Consider the following 19,482-nt stretch of genomic DNA (forward strand, 5'->3'; position numbering starts at 1 on the left):
CCCAAGCATGGTCCCCCATCCTATGACCTGCAGGTCTGTGAAGTTCTCAAAGTGGCTGGCAGGGCCTCCCAGCTGGCTGGATTGGGCAACCTTAGCCCAGCACAGAGGGAGTTTGATAACAGGAGTTTCACCTTATCCTCCTAACATGCTGGGAGGGACCCACGTATCAAAAATTGTGGTTAGAAAAATTTTACAAAATCAGGATTGAATTCAAAATGGGATAATTTTCTGTAGCTCACCAACAGCACTTCTCACTCCAATCCAAAACACGTCAAGGTCATGGTGAACCTTGAGTAAAAGTCCATCCAAGGTGATATGATGGGCAGCCAGCTTAAATTACAGATTAAGAAACAGCTTATCTGAGAAATCCACTTTTATGGGCATTCAAGTATTTGGGGATTAACACCAGAGTTGAGCCTGGTGGAGGTACAGCCTGGCACAAATTGTGAAGTGTGGTGTAAACATACACACAACACATTCTCACACTCATGCATACTCTCACATACACCACACACACATTTTCACCCTCACACACCCTCACACATACTGTCTCACACACCATACCCACAACCCCTCCCCACCGCACACACAGAGGCATTTTTTTTGTAAACTTGGCATTTGGTTTAAAAGGACATCAGGACATCCTGGAAGGGGAAGAGGACCAGAAGAGTGAGCCAGCCAGAGAGGAAAGCAGGAGCAGGAGGAAACCGCTGTCGCCAAGCATCTAAAGGCTCTGGCCTCAAGTGCATAGGTGAGCGGGGGAACATTTCATGCAGCAGCCAACCGGGGCCTCTCTGTGTCCATGCCGCCCTCTGTAGATTTGCAGGATGTGTGGTGGAGCAAGCGGCAAGTAACGGGCCTGGTGGTCAGGCACGAGCCACCTCCAGCACTTCTATTTCTGGGTCCCGAAGGATTTTTAAATCTATTGCCCACAATTCCTTTAATCACTCTACTAGCTACCGTACTGCACTAATGCCTAATAAAATAGAAGGGGGAGATATTCTTCTAAACAGTTTAATCATTGGAGTGAGTTCCTTGCCAGGAAATGTGTGTCCCAGTTCCAGATTTTACCCCAAGTGACCACCTGGAACTTGAGCAAGCCACCTGGATGTCTCTTGGACACCATTTCTTCATCTGTGAAAGGAGGGGGTTAGGTGGAGAAACACAGCTCTTTTCTGATTTTAGAGAGATTTAGGAATCTGTTTCGGTCTAGCCTGTGAGAAAGGTGAAAAATATTTGGCTTGTCAGCAAAAATATACATGATTCATTTTTGAAGGAGCACATTTATCTTAAGACTTTTTTTTTTGAGAGGCAGAATATCTGTTGAGATTGTAGGAAAAAAAAATGCCCACGGGTCCTGATATTCATTGAAATTAGAAACATTCTAGGAACACACTCCTGTGTTGAAAATACCCATTTATCATGGACTATAACTTTATTATAGGAGAAATGTAAAAGTTTATCGATAAACAAGACAGACAAACCTACAAAATGGAAAAATACTGAGTGGTTAAAGTGCTGTTTGTTTGAACCATAAAAAAGAAAACAAAAACTAACCCATCCAAGCCTTTCAAAGAGCCTCAGTTAATCCCCTAGAGAAAACAAACATCTCTGTTAGTGCTTAAAGGATAAGTCCTGGCCCAGGCCCAATAATACAAAGTAAAGAGCAGGTAGGTGAAGAACAGATTGGAAAGCATTTCCTTTGCTTCCAGAACCCCTCAGCTCCAGGGGACTCTCCAGCTCTCAGGTCAGGAATTTCTCTGCCTTCTCATACCTCACAAAACAGTCTGTGGTTTTTCCCCACTTCTAGAACTTTCCCTTGACCCCCTCTCCCATTCAGTAGGGAAGGTAAATTTTATCTAAGATGCATTCTGGGCAAATGCCCTTTCAGTTCTCTTCCTCGCTCACAAGAGAGATCAATTCCAGGAGAGGCTGGGAGTGTTTGCCTTGAGGATCACAGCTCCGCCCCAGCCTCTGGAGGGGCCCTTACTTTGGGAGAAGGAATGAATTTATATCTTGAAAAGGTAGAGAGGAATACAAACGCAGGCGGGGAGGCAGCAGAAGGGGAATGCCAAGGTTCCCTCACGATTCTCTATCTGTTTGCTTTAAACTGAGAAGTTACAAAGTCATTTGCACCCTGATGTGTTTTGGGCTTCTTTTAATCCATTGGGCACAAGCTGTACAGGACACAAGGGTCCATCAATGCTCAGCCACTCACCCCGGCACAGAGACTCACAGAAGGTGGGCTCCCGGAGGCTGAGATGCTGCAGCGCAGAGCAGAGCCCCCGGGAGACAGCTGACTAATCAGGAAACACACACTTCACCAAAGAGCCACCTCTAGAACCCATACACACCCAGCGCACAGCCAAAGGAACTATTTCAGACATTAAGGGCTTTTTTTTTTAATTTTTAAATTTTAAAAAACTCACCTTCACCCCCAAGCCAATAGGACTCTTGCAGAAGGAAGTACCAAGGAAGTGGGGTTCCATAGTCCCCTAAAAATAGACAAATAAAAGTAGCCCCACTTTACCACAGTTCTATAAGATCTGGAATTTATCTATCTGAACCTCAAATTGAAACTATAGATATTTATGGTTATTACACAGCTCTCCACGGGCTACCACAAAGACTGCTCCTTCCAACATGTTTCAACTTAAAAGGTCAATGTTTTTTGAGTGGAACCAGCAACACTAAGACTGATGATCTTGGTTGACATTAGCTTTCCAAGGAGACATTTCACTAAAGAATTAAGTCATGTGCCTCTTCAACAGTTACCAGATAGAAATAATGACAAGGATCACCAACACTTGTTGGATGCTCTTTCTGTGTCAGGAATTACTGTAAGCACTTTCCATGTGTTAAATAATTTAACCCTCAAAACAACCCGAGGAGATCGGTAGTGTTATTATTCTTGTGGATAAGGAAGCTGAGGTACACTGACTTTGAATCCTCTGCCCAAGGCCACAGCTAATTAAACAGAGGCGCAGGGATGCCAACATGGTGACCTAGTTCTGACGCCACTCATCCTAACCACCCCACCTCCTGGATCTATCTGGGTTTCAAGGAAAAGACTCTCAAATTTCCAGTCCAGTTCTCTTAGCAAGCTTTGTTCCCTATAAAATATTGATCTTGAGAGAACATTGTCTTTGATTATTTAATAGTCATCCTGTGTTTCACGGCCACTACTAGGCCCTAAGCTCCTCAAGGGCAGGCCCGGTCTGTCTTTTCAGACCCTCTTTTGCTAGAACTGGCTGTTGCTCAGTAAATTGCTGTTGATCAAGTTAAAACTCTGGCTTGGCTAAAATAAAGCTCTTGAATTATACACAAATTTCATTTTCAATCCAATCAATTTTCACTTATTATAGCTCCTCATGGCCCAGTGAGAGGGAAAAAAGGGAGGCTGACCAAGGTCAAGCGTATTGCTCAAAGTCACCATTATGGGTTGAATTGTGGCCCCCTCCCACCCTCCAGAAAAGACACACGTTGAGGTCTGTGGTAAAATACAAAATAATTCTTGGCCTTTTTCCCCCGGTTCCTGGCATAGAGCTCCTAAAACCCTTGGAATTTCCTGAGTGATGGGACTATCTTTTATTATTCATAATGAGCCCCTCTCTCAACCTCACCTCAGTTTATGCTAATGAGGTGACCCAGGTGGGGGCCCCGAGATAGCTTCAGGATAGGGGCTGGTCACCAGAAAAAAAACATATGAAGAGAGGATGAGAACTTTCAGCTACAGCACCCCACCTCCAGGGAGGGGAGGGCCTGGAGATTGGGTTAGAAAACTCTTGAACAACAAGGTTCAGGGAGCTTCCAGGTGGGTGAGCACATCAAGGTGCCGGGAGGGTGATGCCCTGGAGAGGGTTGGGAAGCTCCATGCTTCACCCTTGTGTACCTCCCTCTGTGCATCTCTTCTGTTTGGCTGTTCTGAGCTGTATTCTTCATTCCAAAGCTGTAATTGTAAGTAGACCACTTTCCTGAGTTCTATGAGTTGTTCTGGTGAATCGCTGAACCTGAGAGGGGGTTGTGAGAACCCGTGAATTTGTCGTCAGCTGAACAAAAGCGTGGGTAGCCTGGGTCCCGCATTTGTGGCTGGCATCTTAAGTGGGACCAAGACTGTGGGGTCTGTGCTAATTCAGGGTAATTACTGTCAGAATTTAACTGAACTGCTGGACACCCAGTTGGTGTTAGAGAATTGGTTGAAGATGGAAAAAATGACACATTTGGTATCAGAGTAATATCAAAAAAATAGATACCAGAGTCCTAACTCCGGGTACCTTAGAATGTGGCCTTGTTTGGAAATAGAGTCATTGCTGATGTGATTAGTTAGGTCGAGATTAAGTCACACGGGAGAGGGTAGGCCCCTAATCCAATACGGCCGGTGTCCCTATAAGAAGACGGCCATGTGAAGACAGACACACTGATGGAGAACGCCACGTGAAGGTGACGGGTTAGAGGGATGCATCTACTATCCAAGGAATGCCAAACATTGCTGAAAAACCCCAGAAGCTAGGAAGAGGCAAGAAAGGATCCTCCCCTACAGGTTTCAGAAGGAGCGTGGACCTCCAGCACCTTAATTTTGGACTTCTAGCCTCTAGAACTGTGACACAATAAATTTCTGTTGTTTTAAGCTATCTGTTGTTGGTGGTACTTTGTTACGGTAGCCCGAAGAAACAAATATAGTCACACTGCTAGGATCCAAACCCAGGCCTCCTGACTCAGCCCGGTGATCTTTCTCGTATGCCAGGGCTGTCACGTATTTCTGGCTGCCCTGAGATGACTTGAGAGCTGTGAGACCCGGCCCAGTCTCACTCTCCCCAGCCTGCTTCTGGCCATAGCATGGAGAGCCGGGCCACAATTGCCACAGAGCAAGGTGGCTGTTGGTTGACTAGGAGACCAGCCAAATGGAGGTGACACTTCTCTACTAGCTACCAGGAAATACTAATTTGAAGGAAAATCTGATTTCCGCAAAGCAAATACAAAACTGTGCAAACAGCAAATTTTGATTCAGGAGCTGGTTTTCCATGCTGCAGATTGATCAGATATTGATTTAGCGTCCACCAAAAGTCAGGCGCGATTCTGGGCACTGAGGCTATCACAGTGAACAAAACAGACCCTGGATCTGCCCTCATGGGCCCATATTCTACTAAGAGGAGAGAGTCAACAAATAAACACATAAAGATACATCATGTCAGATGGTGACTTTTCAAAAATAAAGCACAATAAGGGGACAGGAGCAATGTTTCTTTTATAGGGATAGATCTTTAGATATTTTCAGTCTGGAAAGATCCCAGTGGTAAGGTGATGTTTGAACAGAGACCTGAACAAAGTGAGGAAGCAAGCCTGCAGATATGGGAGCGTGGCTATCGGGGTGTGTGTGTGTGTGTGTGTGTGTATAAAAGGATGCTCCAGGCAGTTGGAACAGCAGGAGCAAAGATCCTGAGGAGGAAATGTGCTTGCTGTATTGAAGAACTGTCAGTAAGGAGACTGGTGTGGCTGGAGCAGAGAAACATGGAGAAGAAGGAAAAGACACGAGATGAGGAAGATAGTTGGAGGCCTCAATGAAGCATCTTGTAGGCCAGGTTGGTAGACTGGATTTTACTCTGAACAAGAGGAAAAGCCACTGGAGGGTTTTGAACAGAAGGTTGTCACCATCTGACCTAGATTCTGAAAGGATCTCTCTGAATACAGTGTACAGAACAGACTGGTAGGAGATGATGACGGAGGAGGAGGCTTGCACAGGGAAGGTTGTGCAGAAGGTTGTGTAACAAGGGATCAGATTCTGGCTCTGTTTCTAAAGCAGAGTCAACAGCATTCACTAATGGATTTTTGACTCCTGAATTGAAGCTTCAAGTGCTGGTTCTGAGAGCCCAAATTGAAAGAGCTTAGAAAGATTTACACTAGATGAAAGGGGGAGGGCTGGGGATCTAAAGAACCTAATTACCTTTACCCTATGGAGGGGGCCACTTACCTGGAAACACCTGGTCAAGGTACCAGGCCAGCAAGCCATACAGAGCGGCATCGAGGAGCATCATCTTCATGGACATCAGGAAACTGAATTCATCCCCTTCCATGGGACTGTTCCCGATATTGTTCCACTGCAGCCCCAGGCCCTGCTCCTCAAAGCGAGCCAGGTACTCAGTGCCAAACCCAAATGCCACAGGAGACAGCAGACTCTGTAGTGGGGCAAAGAAGACACTCAAGATGAATAGGGGGTCTTTTACCCAACCCAACACACCCAGGTGCCCATAAGGTAGGGAGGGGGCCAAAAGAGGGTCTATGCCGTGTCCCCACATAAGGCTATCCAGGGAGGGGTTAAGGTAGTCTTCCCACAGGAAGAGAGAATTCTGGGAATCCCTGCTCAATACCCACCGGGCCACATCTCACCTGTTCCATAGAACACGTTGTGTAACAGGGAAGACTTATACCACACAGATACTACACCAAGCACCAAAAGTCTTCATGTTCACCTTGTTACCTTTCCCCCTTCTTCCTACCTCTTTCTTAACATCATACAGTTCTTGGTAGAACAAAGAAGCTAACTTGAGCTGCTTTGTGAGAATCCCATTAGAAGAGTCCTTAAATTCTTTTGTGTCCTGGGGCAGGCTAGGGTGCCAGGCAGAGAGGCCAGAAAACCCTCATATTACATTGAGTATCACCTTTTCCCATCTCTAGACTGAGGACAATCATTTTCTTTGGTTCTCTGTGGAGAGAACAAGTCAACTGACTAGGCGGCATGCAGAAGGGAGTCTAAGGAGGAAGTTCCCCAGCCAAGTCCCCATGAGTGGTCCCTGGCATGGCAGAAAGCACCCAAGCACAAGAAGAGGGATGGGCTAATCCCTCTGCCCATGCCTTGTAGTTCGCAGGACCCAGGGTGGGGTTCAGAGTGTCTTTCTGCAAAAGGAAGGGATTCTCTACCCGTATATTCACAAAAACCGTGTAAAAAATCTCAGCCCAGCCCTGGTCCACACCGCCGCCAGAACTACAGCTTCCTAGCAGATCCACACGCCCAAGAGGCTAGCTGTGGCCTCAAAGTACCAACTGTCTACCCACTATACCAACACAGCCCAACTCTGCCCACAGGCTGAGTCATAAGAACTTCTTACCAGCCCATTGTGATTATGATGGAAAATTGGATGCCCTAAATGGCAGCAATTAATTTCTTATTTAACATGAGAAATAAAAGGCAGACACCCTGGCAGCTCTGGAACCAAATAAGTTTGAGTTGTGAGAACAAGTTAGACCTTAGATCTTCCCCAGTAAGAGGCAGGTGGTAATCATTTCTCAACTCCATCGTACAAAGAACTGTGGAGAGGGAGATTCTGAAGGACGAGGAAAACCACGCCCTCCAGGGCCCCGAAGCTGGTTAATGAGAGGGTGGAAATGGCTCATTTGAAATCAATTAGAGAAAAAGACAGTGTTGTTTGGGAATCGTGAACGAAAAGCTCTCTCAGGCAATCCAAAGTCAATTTCTGGAGACCTCTCTTGGCAAGAGATCCTGACTCTGGACCGGCTCATTTCTGCACCCCTTTCTGCATGCATGGTAGAGCACACGAAGACACTTTATCTTTGTAGGGCTGCCCCAATTCAAGTTCTTCTGGAGAGGAACAAAACTTTTAATTCATGGAAACATCTTCTGGACAGAACAGTTAGGAGGCAAGTTCCCTCCCTTCTGAATCTTCTCAAACACTAGGAAAAGAAAGCCGAATGAAATGGGCCCAGCTGTCTTCCTCTTGTGGACACACAAAGGGACCCTGTGCTGAACTGGTTTTCAGGTGCTTCCCAGGGCAGACTAATAAAGCAGGTTGGTGAGGAGGAACTCTTAGGTTGCTCAGGGTGAAGACAGCTCCCACTTTTGCTCCTGTGCCTTTAAACTCTAGGTCCCTTTGAGCCAAAAGGCAAAGTAGATCCCCTCAAGGGCTGGGCCAGTCCTCTTGGACTACTACAGACCCCTCAGAGGAAGCACGTCATATGCTAGGGTGAGCCCAAGGTTCCTCACCACAGCCATCTTCAGGTCGGCCGTCATGCGATCCTGCCAGGCGAAGCAGAGAATGTGCGGCAGGTAGAGAGTGAAGTAGATGACGCCACTACAGGCTGCCGCCAGGCTGGCCCTGGAGAAGAAGGTGCTGAGCAGGAAGCACTGCATGATGGTTGCCGTGGAGAAAGCCAACAGGAACAGGAAGAGGATGAATGGATTGCTGTAATGTAGGATTCTTCCATGCTGAAACCAAAGAGGCCACTTGAGTCAGTAATTTCCACTCACATCCAGGGGCAGCATCCCTCTCAGGGGGTGACCCCTGTGCAGTGATTTCACAGCCTTCAGAAGCCCTCTGCCCCAGAGAGATCTCCCCCACTAGCCTGCTGTTGGTGTCTAAATTTCCACATTTAAGAGACAGTGTGTTACATTCTTTTAATTCTTTGTGTGTCATTTTCCCTAGGAGGGTAACACATTAGCCTGCCTATTAGTACTGACTAATTATTATGTGTTAAGTAAACAAATCCTTAACATGTGGGATTAGGGGATTAGTGGGAAGGGGATAGTGTGGAGAAATAAGCCTAGAGCGGGGGAGGAAGATCTGTGGAGGGGGTCTTGAAGCATCAACAGCTCCTGGGATCTACTGAGTGGATAAGGAACAAAAGAGGGAGGTGAGAGACCACCAGAGAAGCTTTAATATTTTCCATGAGGCCTGACCTGCTGACTCAATCATTTGAACTTGTAATCTGAGATTTGCTGCTCTCATAGGTGCAGCTATCAGTAATTAATCCACATCATTTAAAATGGATTAGTCCTCCCCATCCATAACATACAAATAAATTTCACAGAACCTGGGGGCAATACTCAGTACCTTTCATATTTAGCTAATGAGTCATTCACCTTGGCTTTGTAGAAAATAGGACCAAACTTGCTATTGTTAATAAGCGAGCTGCTGCCCAATTACATTACAGGATAAATTGAGATGCTCCAATTGATTAGGCCCTCTTGGTTCTCCTTTGCTATAGGCATCCTATGAGGATTTTCACCCTTTGCGCATAACTCCGAATACATACAGATCATCCTGTTCTTTTCTCAGGAACCTGGGGGTACCACCAGGTTCATCTCTTGAATTGGTTCTGATTAATTGGTAGTGGTGCTGGGGAGCTCGGGTTCCTCTCAGTAGAAAAGAGAGGCCAATTAGCAATATCTGTCATGGGCATGTGAGGATTGAGTGAACGAATGTGTCACTTCTCTGCTATTGCTGCCATTTCTCCTGCATTCATCTTCTCTTGCCTGTGGGTCACTGACAGAAAAGATTGAAAAATAAAATAGAACAAATGGCAAAGGGAGGTGGAAGAAAGCCAAGCTTAACTGGAACCAAGCTTGGAGGAAATCTAAATAAAAGTCCAGATTAGGACTCAAAGCTCCTGATTTTGTGTCAAAGAGCTCTCCACATCATCCTGGAAAGCTCACTCCTTTTCCTTAATCACACAAAACTCCCTAAAAGTGGCTGAACATGTGACTTTTGGCTGGAAGAGCTTGAAGACGGTTGTTGCTATTCTGAGAAGAATAAAATCAATTTCTTATCCAGCTCAAAGCAAAGTCCCACAAACTTCTAGGGCTATATAATTTCTTATTGACTTAAGGTGGAGATGAAAGTCACTGGGCTCACCCAACAATTTTCTTGGCCTTGTTTTCCTCTAATGACCACTTTTCTTTTTTGTTCTTAATAGCCTGAATAACAATGGAACCTTCCCATTGTCCTAGCTCCCAGCTTCTTTCCTGCATAGTTGAGGTGGGAAGGAAGGACAAGGGAAAGATGGGAGTGTCATTCAAAGGAAAATCCTATTTTGGTGTGCAAAGCTCTGTTTCCGTCATTACTGGAACAATGTTCCGGTTCCCACAAGGAGAAACCCCTTTGTGCAAGAAACTTGGTGAACATTCTTTACCTCACGTCCTAAGAGCTTTGAAGTCCTAATGCCCATTCTTAGGAAGGCAAATCTCAATGTCACTTATCTGCAGCAAGTCTCATGGCCACTGCAAGACGTTGTGCATGTTTATGCATTTTGCATAAGTCAGATGCTCATGCTTTGACTCCTTTAATTCTGAGGACACAAAATGCCTTGGTAGTGGGGAAAGGAGGAGACTGAAGCATGGAAAGGGACCCCCTAAAGGAAAAAAAGTTATTCAACTTCTCCGCTCATCTCTGTGGAGCTCTGGGACCCTCGGCATAATTAAATCCGCATCTGGGTTGGGTGAGGTTGAGCAGAATGACCTCTACCTCAGCATTGGTTTTGATAGAGCTTCAGCACAGGGTTTGCCTAAGGCCACAGCTCACTGGATCTCAGTGCAACACTAAAACCAAAACCCTTCAGAGTTAGTACGTTTTATGGCAAAGAGAAGGGGCAGGCGTTGGTTTAACTGGACTCATATTGGTTGGACAGGATATGTGATGGAACATTCTTGGGCCAGGTAGGCAGCAGGTATGGTCGAGCATGGGATGGTACACACTTAGCCAGAGTCTGTGAGTCAGCACAGTATTGTCTAGTGTAAAAGGGCACTTAATACAATGATGGTAAGAGGCAGAACAAGCTTGGTGGCACTATATCAGGAGCTTGCAAAGCCTGAAGTCTAAAGCTTATACAAAATTCCATCAAATAAATATCAAAAACTACCTAAATGTATGTCCCTATCATTCAACAAGTACAAAAGATCATCTACTGTGGAAGAACTAAAAATGAAGGATGGCTGTGTGTTATGAAATAATGTTTATTTCCAAGTCTACCTTGCAAGGGAGCTGCGAGTTTGCAGGGGATGGACTTATGCATGCTGTGGCTATAAAAACTCCTATCACTGAGAAAGGATGGACTCCAAATTCCATCCTTTAAAACAGAGAGGTCTTGGAGGTTTTGCAAGCGACAGAATGCTCTTTGTCAAGCCATGAATGGTGTGACCATGAAGGTAATTAATAAATAGTCCAGATCTCCTCTCCTAATACACCGAAAAGGCTCTCTCTACATTCCTACCCCAGCTGGTGGTTGGGACAACAATCCTAGGAAAACACCCTTTGTACTCATTTCTTCTGTGTTTGGAAAGAGATAACCCTTTGCACATACAATCACCCTGTGCTGGGCTCTGCTAACAGCAGCTTCTCCAGATAGTCCACGGAATGGGGCTGGATGATCTATGCAGACCATGGCTCCCTGGGCAGGAAGTGGGAGCAGGGAAGATGCTATGATTCAGTGGCTCCTGGGGGAAATTTGTCTCTCTGAGTGTTTTCCACCTTGGCTCAAGTGGCCAGGCAGCTACATGTAGCCACCTTGGCTGAAATGGCCAAGCAGCTACATGTCATGTTATCCTTGATGGCTAGATGACTAATTTAGGCATGAGTTCATTAACAGGAGAAAAAGTGGGAGGAACAAAACTATTCAAAATTTTCTGGACCTCCTCCATCTGGCTTACCATGATGAATATGGTCAGGAGGAAGATGCTCATTGACATGATAGAGAAGCTGTCCAGGAACCAGGTACACCAGATCACTGCATTGGAGACACCCTGATTTTTCAAGGTCTCCTTCAGTCTTAACTCCTTCTCTAAGACGATGCTCTTTACAGTCATGGAGACAGAGTAGATCCAGGCCAGCACCATGAAGATAGGGAAACAGCGGTTCAGGATGATCATAAAACTGAAGCAAGAGGAGAGAAGCAGAATGGCAGAATGTCCTGTACCTGGTAGAGGTGGAGTAAATGTTTGTTGAATAAATGCATTAAGAACAAAGTCCAGGTGGAGGGAAAGGCAGAAAAATCTTCCCTGAGCATTCAATGGGCTTGAATCTTTTAATACATTGCATGTTTGCCCTGAAGGATTACTTTATCTTTAGAGCAAGATGGTAGCTTTTTGGTTAGCCCAGATGAATGCTCTATGAATAACATGTGTAAATAAAATCATACCAGGTATGTTATACAGTATAGACCTTCCTTGTAAGATCTTGCAGGGAAGGACTCAGACTTGATGATGTGGGATGTGAATGGAATAGGCAGGTACATGCTAACTGATACTGAAGCCCAAGAGAGTGGACAACAAGAGGAACTGGTGGTGGTTAGATCAATAATTGGGATCCCTGAGAGGGTCAGCCAGTGCAGCACTGTCTGCCCTGGAGGATCAAACTCCAGTTATGCAAGAAGAGTCACAAAATAACTAATCAGTGTGGCACTTTCAGAAGGCAAGTGATCCATCAATAAATCAGTCAGTGATCCAATAGGCATGGACTCCACCAGCCATTTACTGGTGGAGTAGATTCATGGACGTCCAGTCCAGGATGCAGGGTAGATTTGATCCTCTAGAATTACTTTATTGTGAACTTCACACGTGTTTTCCCTGTGCTCGATATACTGGTAAAGCCCTTTGGATTACTATCTATTGAAAACTATTGAGTGTCATAGGAAGGGCCTGATTCCAGCCTGGGAGGGTTTTCCTCAAGATGGCCCTAGGGAAAGAACTACAAATTCATAAACCCTGCACTTCTGGGACTGGTCACCAGAGGACTCTCCCACATTGAATGGGCAGAATCCCTACTGCCTCCTCAGTCAACCCCACGTCCCTGACAGTCACTCCGATTCTGATCCTAAAAGTGGAACTGGGCTTTTGCCCTTGGCTCTACTTCTCATCTCTGCCTACTGTCTAAACCCAAACCGAACACAGAAGGGCCACTGTTATCTCTTTAGTCTTCCGTAGTGCTGAGAAAGGAGAACCAATTGGACTAGGTGTTGAGAGTGGGTTTCCTGTGCCCACACTGGCCTTTATTTTACCATCTTGCCAGCTGGCAATTTGACTCTTCCTTTCTTCAGGCTGTGTTTCTCCCCTCTTTGAACACTGCACACACACACACGCTATGAAGAACTTCAGTTTTTTTCTAGGAGTTGAATCCATAAATTGTGAGTCTCTGCCACTGTCCTTGGAGCATTTCTGCTCCAACCACCATGTTCAAGGAGCCCTCTCAGCCCTCTCTTCCTCTGTCCCTCTCTCTACCACTCCCCAAATGCCCATTCAGAAAACAGAAGGCTACTTGCTTAGCTTGCTACTGGCCAAAAAATACACAGGCCTGGGGATGGAGGTGGGCAGGGAGGGAGGGCCTCAGCTCATCCAACACATTCCTCTACCTTTTCACTAAGCATACATCATGGGAATGTTAATTGGGGAAGGAGCTGCATTATTCCAAAGCTCCTAGGAACCAGACCTACTTGCGATGCAGAGTCCTAATTTGCTGATTTGGCAATCATTGGGTAAACAGTCTGACCAGAACCCTTCCACATACCAAACATACTACGTAGTGGAAATGTAAAAAGCCCTTGTCCCCTCCCCCAACCTCACTTCTCTTGCTTTCACCCTTTCCACCCACAACACCAACTGCTTTCTCCCTGCCGCTTCACTTGCCCATCTGGCCCTGCCTGGAGCCTGGAAGAAGCAGGCTCCTCAGTCAGAGCTCCCTTCTCCCCGCTCTGGCCCCAGTTGCTGGCTTTCTGTCCAAAGACATTGAAGCCTATGGACACCCCCCCCCCCCCCCGCCCCCACCAACCTGATTAACTTGTCTGGGAGGGGGATTGGGAGCCTCTGACTCACGAGTCGTCCACGAAGCAGGGGTAAGGCATCTGCTGGAGGTAGATTCCCACCGGAACCTGCGCCTGGGCCTGGCTCCTCGTGATGCCCTGTTCCACCATATCCTGTAGATAAGCAAACCCTCCCCAGATGTATCGGAAATCTTCCACGGGATCAGCTCGGGGACCAGAATCCCAGTATCTAAGAAGAAGCCAGAGGGAGGGACAAAGGATGCCAATGGGAACAGACAGCTCACTCACACTTCAAAAGCATGGGGTGACTCAGGACTCGCTCTCTTAAAACCTTTCCCCTGATCTTTTCCAAGCTATCTGGTTCTATTTTCTCGTTCACAGTTCTCAATTATGAATGCCAGCCACAGCGTGACTTGTAATTGCTTTCATTCAAGGCCTCTACTTTGAGCTTTACAAAACTTCTTATTTCCTCTTATTTAACTTAATTTTATTGATTTATAGGCTGAGTCCAGTCTCAATCTCTTAATCTGTACCAAATGTAATTTCCCAGTGACTTTGGAGAAACCCCATTTGCAGAATCTCTATGTGAAGATAATTCAATACGTGGAGGTTTCTATCTCCAAGTTGCACAAAGGCCAGCCAAGGATAAGGGATGAGTTAAGGGTACGAAGACAGGGTCGCTGAGTTCTCCTGGTCCCACCAAGTGGTTAGTTTGGTTCTTTGATACCAAAGTGTTTCTATGTCTTTCTGAGTGACCCTCTTGTCTTTAGGAGGAGATGGGTGACCTGAGCCCAGAGGAGCCGCCCTCTCCTTGCACATACATTCCTGGGGATGCCCGGGGCCTTCTGAGATTGTCTGAAGCATCACCTGTCTTTGATCTTATTGGTTTTCTCGACCACGTCTATGTCCATCCGGATCTTGTATTTCACGTGGGGTGGTAGGGAGCTGGTCCAGGGATACATGTCAGGGAACACCACGCCAGCCCAGAACCTGTTTTCCTCCAGCAAGGAGAGGGCTCGTTGGGTGAGCTGAATTTCATCATCGTAGCTTTCAAACTTATCCAGGATCAAGCACTGCAGATAATCACAAAGATTGAGAGAGCTTAAGGAACACCAACCTCTAAGACTCAACTGCAAAAAAAGGTAGAGGATACAGGCTCCTGCCCCAGGGGATGGGTCAAATGCAAAGAGTCCTTTAAACTTACTGTCTGCTTAATGCCGGGGTCTGCTGTCAATTTTTCAGTGTGTCTAGATTTGGGGGTGATAGGGGCTTAGAAACACTGACTTGCTCTCATCCCTGCAGATTTAGTGAGGACCACGCCATCCGGCTGTCCAAACATGCAAGTCGTCAACACGACAAAAATACTCACAGCTCTCCCTCCTCATCATGGGGAGTCAGGGAGTGGGGTCACATCGGATACAGGCTGCTTTGAAGATCAGAAAGCCTGCCGATGAAAGAGCTTCCAAGAGAGAGAAACAGTCCTAGTGGTGAACCTTCCTGCCTCTCTGCAAACACACAGGGATGGCCAGCTGGTGGGCGGAGAATAGGAGGAAGAAAGAAAATAACAGAGCCAAAATGATTCAGTGAGAGAAATTATTTCCAGCTACATTTTTATGATTGATAGGTAATGTGGGTGGAGGAGGAATTTCTTAAGTGTTTTTTCTGCCCCTGGAAGAGAAAAAAATTATTACCCACAAAAGAGCAAGACTAAGAATTCCTTTTAATTTGAATCTCACGGGTTGTCCACTTTTATAGACCCGTTAAAGCATTATATTGTACTCAGATCTGTTTTTTCCTTAATCTCTTGTTCCTATAATACACCAGGGTTATTGTGTTGATGTTTCTTTCTCAGAATGTAACTCACGAGAGGTCAGATGGCCTTGTCGTGATTAATTTGTTCACCGAGTACTTACTGAGAGCCTGCAATGTGCCAAAGCCTGCCTGGCTCCAGGGATACAAGGAGGAAAGATAAAATCTCTTCCTGAAAGAAACTCAGGACCTCATGAGGGAGAGGGTTGGAGTAAACCAACAATCACAATGCAGAATGATGGTCTTCTGATGAAAGCAAGCCCAGGGTAGTCTGAGAGCCCAGGGAGGGACGTAGCTAAGTCTACCTAGAGGAGTCTGGGAGGGCTGCCTGGAGGAATAAACTCTCGAGTAGAACGAGGAATTAGCCTATGGGAGGAAAGCAGGAGATAGGTCAGTTTAGCACGGGGAACAGCACATGTGGTGTCTGGAGACATGCAAGAACAGAGCAGTGGTTCCCATCCTTGGCTGTGCTTTAGAACCACTGGGAGCTTTAAAAAATCAACTACATTCAGGCCCAGCTCCAAACGATGAAATCAGATTCTCAACAGGCAGGGCCAGGGCATCAGCATTTTCTCCAGTGTTCCCCAGCTTGTTCCAATGCACAGAGAAGTGCATAGGTGAACAGAGGTGGGTAGTGAGAGATGAGCCCTAGGAAGATGGGCGGGGACCAGGTCAGCTGCCCTGCTAGACCAATCAATGGGCGGTTTCCTGGGACAGGGTGCTTTCTGTGCTAAAACTAGGAGTGTTCTGGGCAAACCCTAAAAAGTCATAAGGAACCATTGCAGAATTTTAAGCAAGGATATGATGTAGGGGATCAGATCGTGTTTCTGAAAGATCACTGGTGGGGAAAATGGGGAAGCAGGACAAGTGTCAATGCAACATAGGCTTCAAGGAACAGAGTCAGTCTCACACACAGCTTGTGAGTTGCCGGGATTCCTCCTTTTACTGAAGAGGAAACTGAATGGGAAGACACCTGCCAGAAGTCACGCAGCTAGAAAGTGGCAGACCCTGGATTCCTGCCTCACTTGCCAACTCCAGGCCCAGACTTCTTCCCCCACCTCAGGAGCCACAGGAACAGCGCCATCCACAGGCCTTACGGCTGCTCACAACGGTCTTCTAAAGTAGGAGAGCACAGTTATTATTGATCGTCACTTTGCAGTCCAGGAAATTCAGACTCACAGGAGCTGAGAAACTTCCCTCAGTGGCAGAGTGGGTGCCACACTCCAGTTCATTGGATCCCACAACGATTACCAGGAGAAATAAAGAAGCGAAAAAGGTGGACAGATCGTAAGGGCCCGACCAGAGCCCCAAGCTCCCTCCACACTAGTAAGAGGCAGGCAAACCCAACTCGTTCACGGAAAACCCCTCCCTGCTGAATCTCACCCGGGGCGTCAGAGGGCGAAGCAGAAGCCTCTTTTTACGTAGGAGCTGAATTTGAACAACAAAGTGCAGCAAACCCAGCCTCCCCTGGGCCTTCTGATCTCAACTGTCCCCCCTCAGGCTCCACGTCCAGGAGCAGGCCCCATGGAACGTTCTCAGTCTTTTAGATAAAAAGAAAGAAAACAGAAGAAGCTGTTAGCTTTCCAGCTGATATGGGAAAGAAGTACACAGGTAATGAGAAAATCTGGAGCGTCAAGGCTTGAGCAACGCCATACTAAGAAGACAGTGATTTTTAAAGGCAATGGAAATGATATTTCTTTAAGAAATACCAGTAAGTATAGTCACACATCTAGAGTTAAGGGAAATGGAAAATTCTCTTCAGTCAGCTATCCTTTTGCAACAGGGATTGTCTGGCCTAACTCTGGCCAATCCTTAAAAGAGATGAAGGACTTAAGTACCTCATGACACCAAAAGTCTTCAATAAATGTTCATTTTTTTCTGGACGGAAATAATGTAGGGTTTGCTATTTTAAGATTTTTTTTTTTGTAGGTAATCTAATATATAGACTTTCACGATAGTCCAAGACCAAGGGCCTGGCTTCCAGTGTTTGTCAGTACTTAACAACACTGCTATGGGGACAGAGAATTGGCAGCCTGCTGCTTGGACAAGGAGGCATCAGAACTGAACGGCTAGAGTACAGAAAAAAAAGAAAACCAGCACATTTAAGTTTCCTTTAGGAAATTCAACATTCTACCAAGATGAGTAATAAAATAATTTCACTTTTTAAAATCAGTTTGGCAAGTGTAGGACTGTATATATATAATTTTAGTATTGGTAATTAAAGTGAATTTGAAATTAAATTTCTAAAATGAAAAGCAAAAGTATTTTGAGAGATGGAAATTCTTCTTTCTAGTTTCTTTTAGCTGTGGTACATTGTGACACACACAGAATTCTACCAACTCACTCACGGCATCACAGGGCATTTGGAAAGAAGGAGTCATAGAAGTCATGTGGTCTGAGGTCCTTGCTTTACTGGTGAAGAGACTGGCATCCGAGGGGCAAAGAGCCTTGCCCAAGGTCAATACAGATCAGAAGCAGAACCCGAATCCATGTCTTCAAGTGTCAAGCCTGAAGGGTGGTGCTATTCCCACATATTGCTCTAAGAGTAAGCCACACTCCAACCACAAAGTCAGGGCAACAGAATTCTTGAACCAGATCTCTTGCCTCTGTCCAGTAGAGCAGCACTGTCCAACAGAACTTTCTGCGGTGATGGAACCGTTCTACATCCGCCCTATCCGATATGGTAGCCAGTAACCGCATATGGCTATTCACCACTTGAAATGTGGCCAGTACATCTGAGGCACTGAAGTTTTCACTCTAATTTATTTCAATTTACATAGCCACCTGTGGCTGCTGGTTACTGCATTGGTCAGCACAGCTCTAGAGACAGTAAATTCCTCAAGGCCGGGGGCCATGTCTTGTTCATTGTGGTCTCTGGAAGAGTATTTTCTCTTGAAAGGGACTCAGTAAGTATTTACTGAATTGAATTGATTTAAATTTAGAAATCTCAAATGCTGCAAGAAATATAGCTTTACTACTGTGTGTTTTGAACATAATCTGGTACATTCCGGATTCAGATGATAAACCAGGAGAAATTAGTTAAAAGTGAATTTTTGGTATAACGCTAATGAGAGTATAACTCTCATTGAAGCAAAAAAGCTAATAAAAACAAATACATTTTAATAATGTGACTTTCGGAGCTATCTAACCCATTCTCCTTGATCTCTCCTTTCATTTCTTAAAGGGAAATCTACACTGGAATAAGCAGCTCATGTTTTCAGTGACATTGTTGGGTCCTGCAATGACATGGGCTCCATCCTGGCTGTTCCATCTGGCAGCTGAATCACAGTCATGTTTCCTGCGTCCCCCGAGTTTGGTACCTGATACTTCCTGGAAAAACAAAACTTGCAAGGTTCTTAAACACTCATTTCTACCCTGAAACATCAGACCCATTTTCAAGGTTGGGCTATTGCCCCATCTTGGATAATGATATAGGGTAATGTTTAAGAGACAAAGGGCCCTGAATGCCATCCCCACTCTGCTGTTTCCTAACTGTGCGGCCTCTGTTTCCCTATCTGCAAAACTGATAGGTGCCCTGCGTCATCGGTGTGTTCTAAGGATCACACAGCAGTGTTTGGGAATGGCCAGCCATTGCCTCCTGGTATGAATACAAGCTGATGCTTATGGAAGGCTTACTGTGTGCCCAAAACTGGTCCAAAGGCTTTGCTCGTATTAACCCTTTGAATGCTCACAATCGCCTTATGAAGTCAGTTACGATTATTGTTCCGAGCTCACTTACAAAGCAGAATGAGGCAAATTTCCTCTGCAGAGTGCCTGTTTGAACCACGTAGGTCTCACAAATAAGGAGGACTCAGTAAATACCATTCTTATTACTGTTTTTGCTAAATATCTTGAAAGTCAACAGAAGTTAGTGGCTTTTAATCCCCTGCCAGGTTACTATTCATGACAACTAGTTATCCAGGGAGGTAGGCAGTTATTTTCTTTGAATCATATAGCTGGGAACACAACCCATCCTGAGCTGATCCACAGCACCTCATCTGGTGAGGACAATGCTTTGCACAGAAGCCAAAGCCCTGTGTCCCACCTGGACAATGGGGATGGGGGCGGGTGGATCCCAACCCACTGGTGTTTGACAGTTGCTCATTGGCTATTAGATGAAAGTCAGACAACTCT

At 45.8% G+C, this 19,482-nt stretch overlaps 1 protein-coding gene across 1 annotated transcript in view; it reads right to left on the reverse strand.

Annotated features, from left to right (window-relative positions):
- The window catches only part of ABCA4 (ATP binding cassette subfamily A member 4), a 130,276-nt gene that overhangs the window by 60,453 nt on the left and 50,341 nt on the right, over positions 1 to 19,482 (reverse strand). The window contains exons 13-18 of the mRNA XM_046645317.1: positions 14,407 to 14,612; positions 13,592 to 13,768; positions 11,435 to 11,657; positions 7,997 to 8,218; positions 5,969 to 6,173; positions 2,430 to 2,495 (exon numbers count right to left, since the gene is read on the reverse strand). Of these exons, the coding sequence (XP_046501273.1) occupies positions 2,430 to 2,495; positions 5,969 to 6,173; positions 7,997 to 8,218; positions 11,435 to 11,657; positions 13,592 to 13,768; positions 14,407 to 14,612 (1,099 nt within the window). The remainder of the gene's footprint in view (positions 1 to 2,429; positions 2,496 to 5,968; positions 6,174 to 7,996; positions 8,219 to 11,434; positions 11,658 to 13,591; positions 13,769 to 14,406; positions 14,613 to 19,482) is intronic.

Source organism: Equus quagga, chromosome 18, assembly GCF_021613505.1.
Source record: "Equus quagga isolate Etosha38 chromosome 18, UCLA_HA_Equagga_1.0, whole genome shotgun sequence".
In the NCBI taxonomy this organism is placed as follows: Eukaryota; Metazoa; Chordata; class Mammalia; order Perissodactyla; family Equidae; genus Equus; species Equus quagga.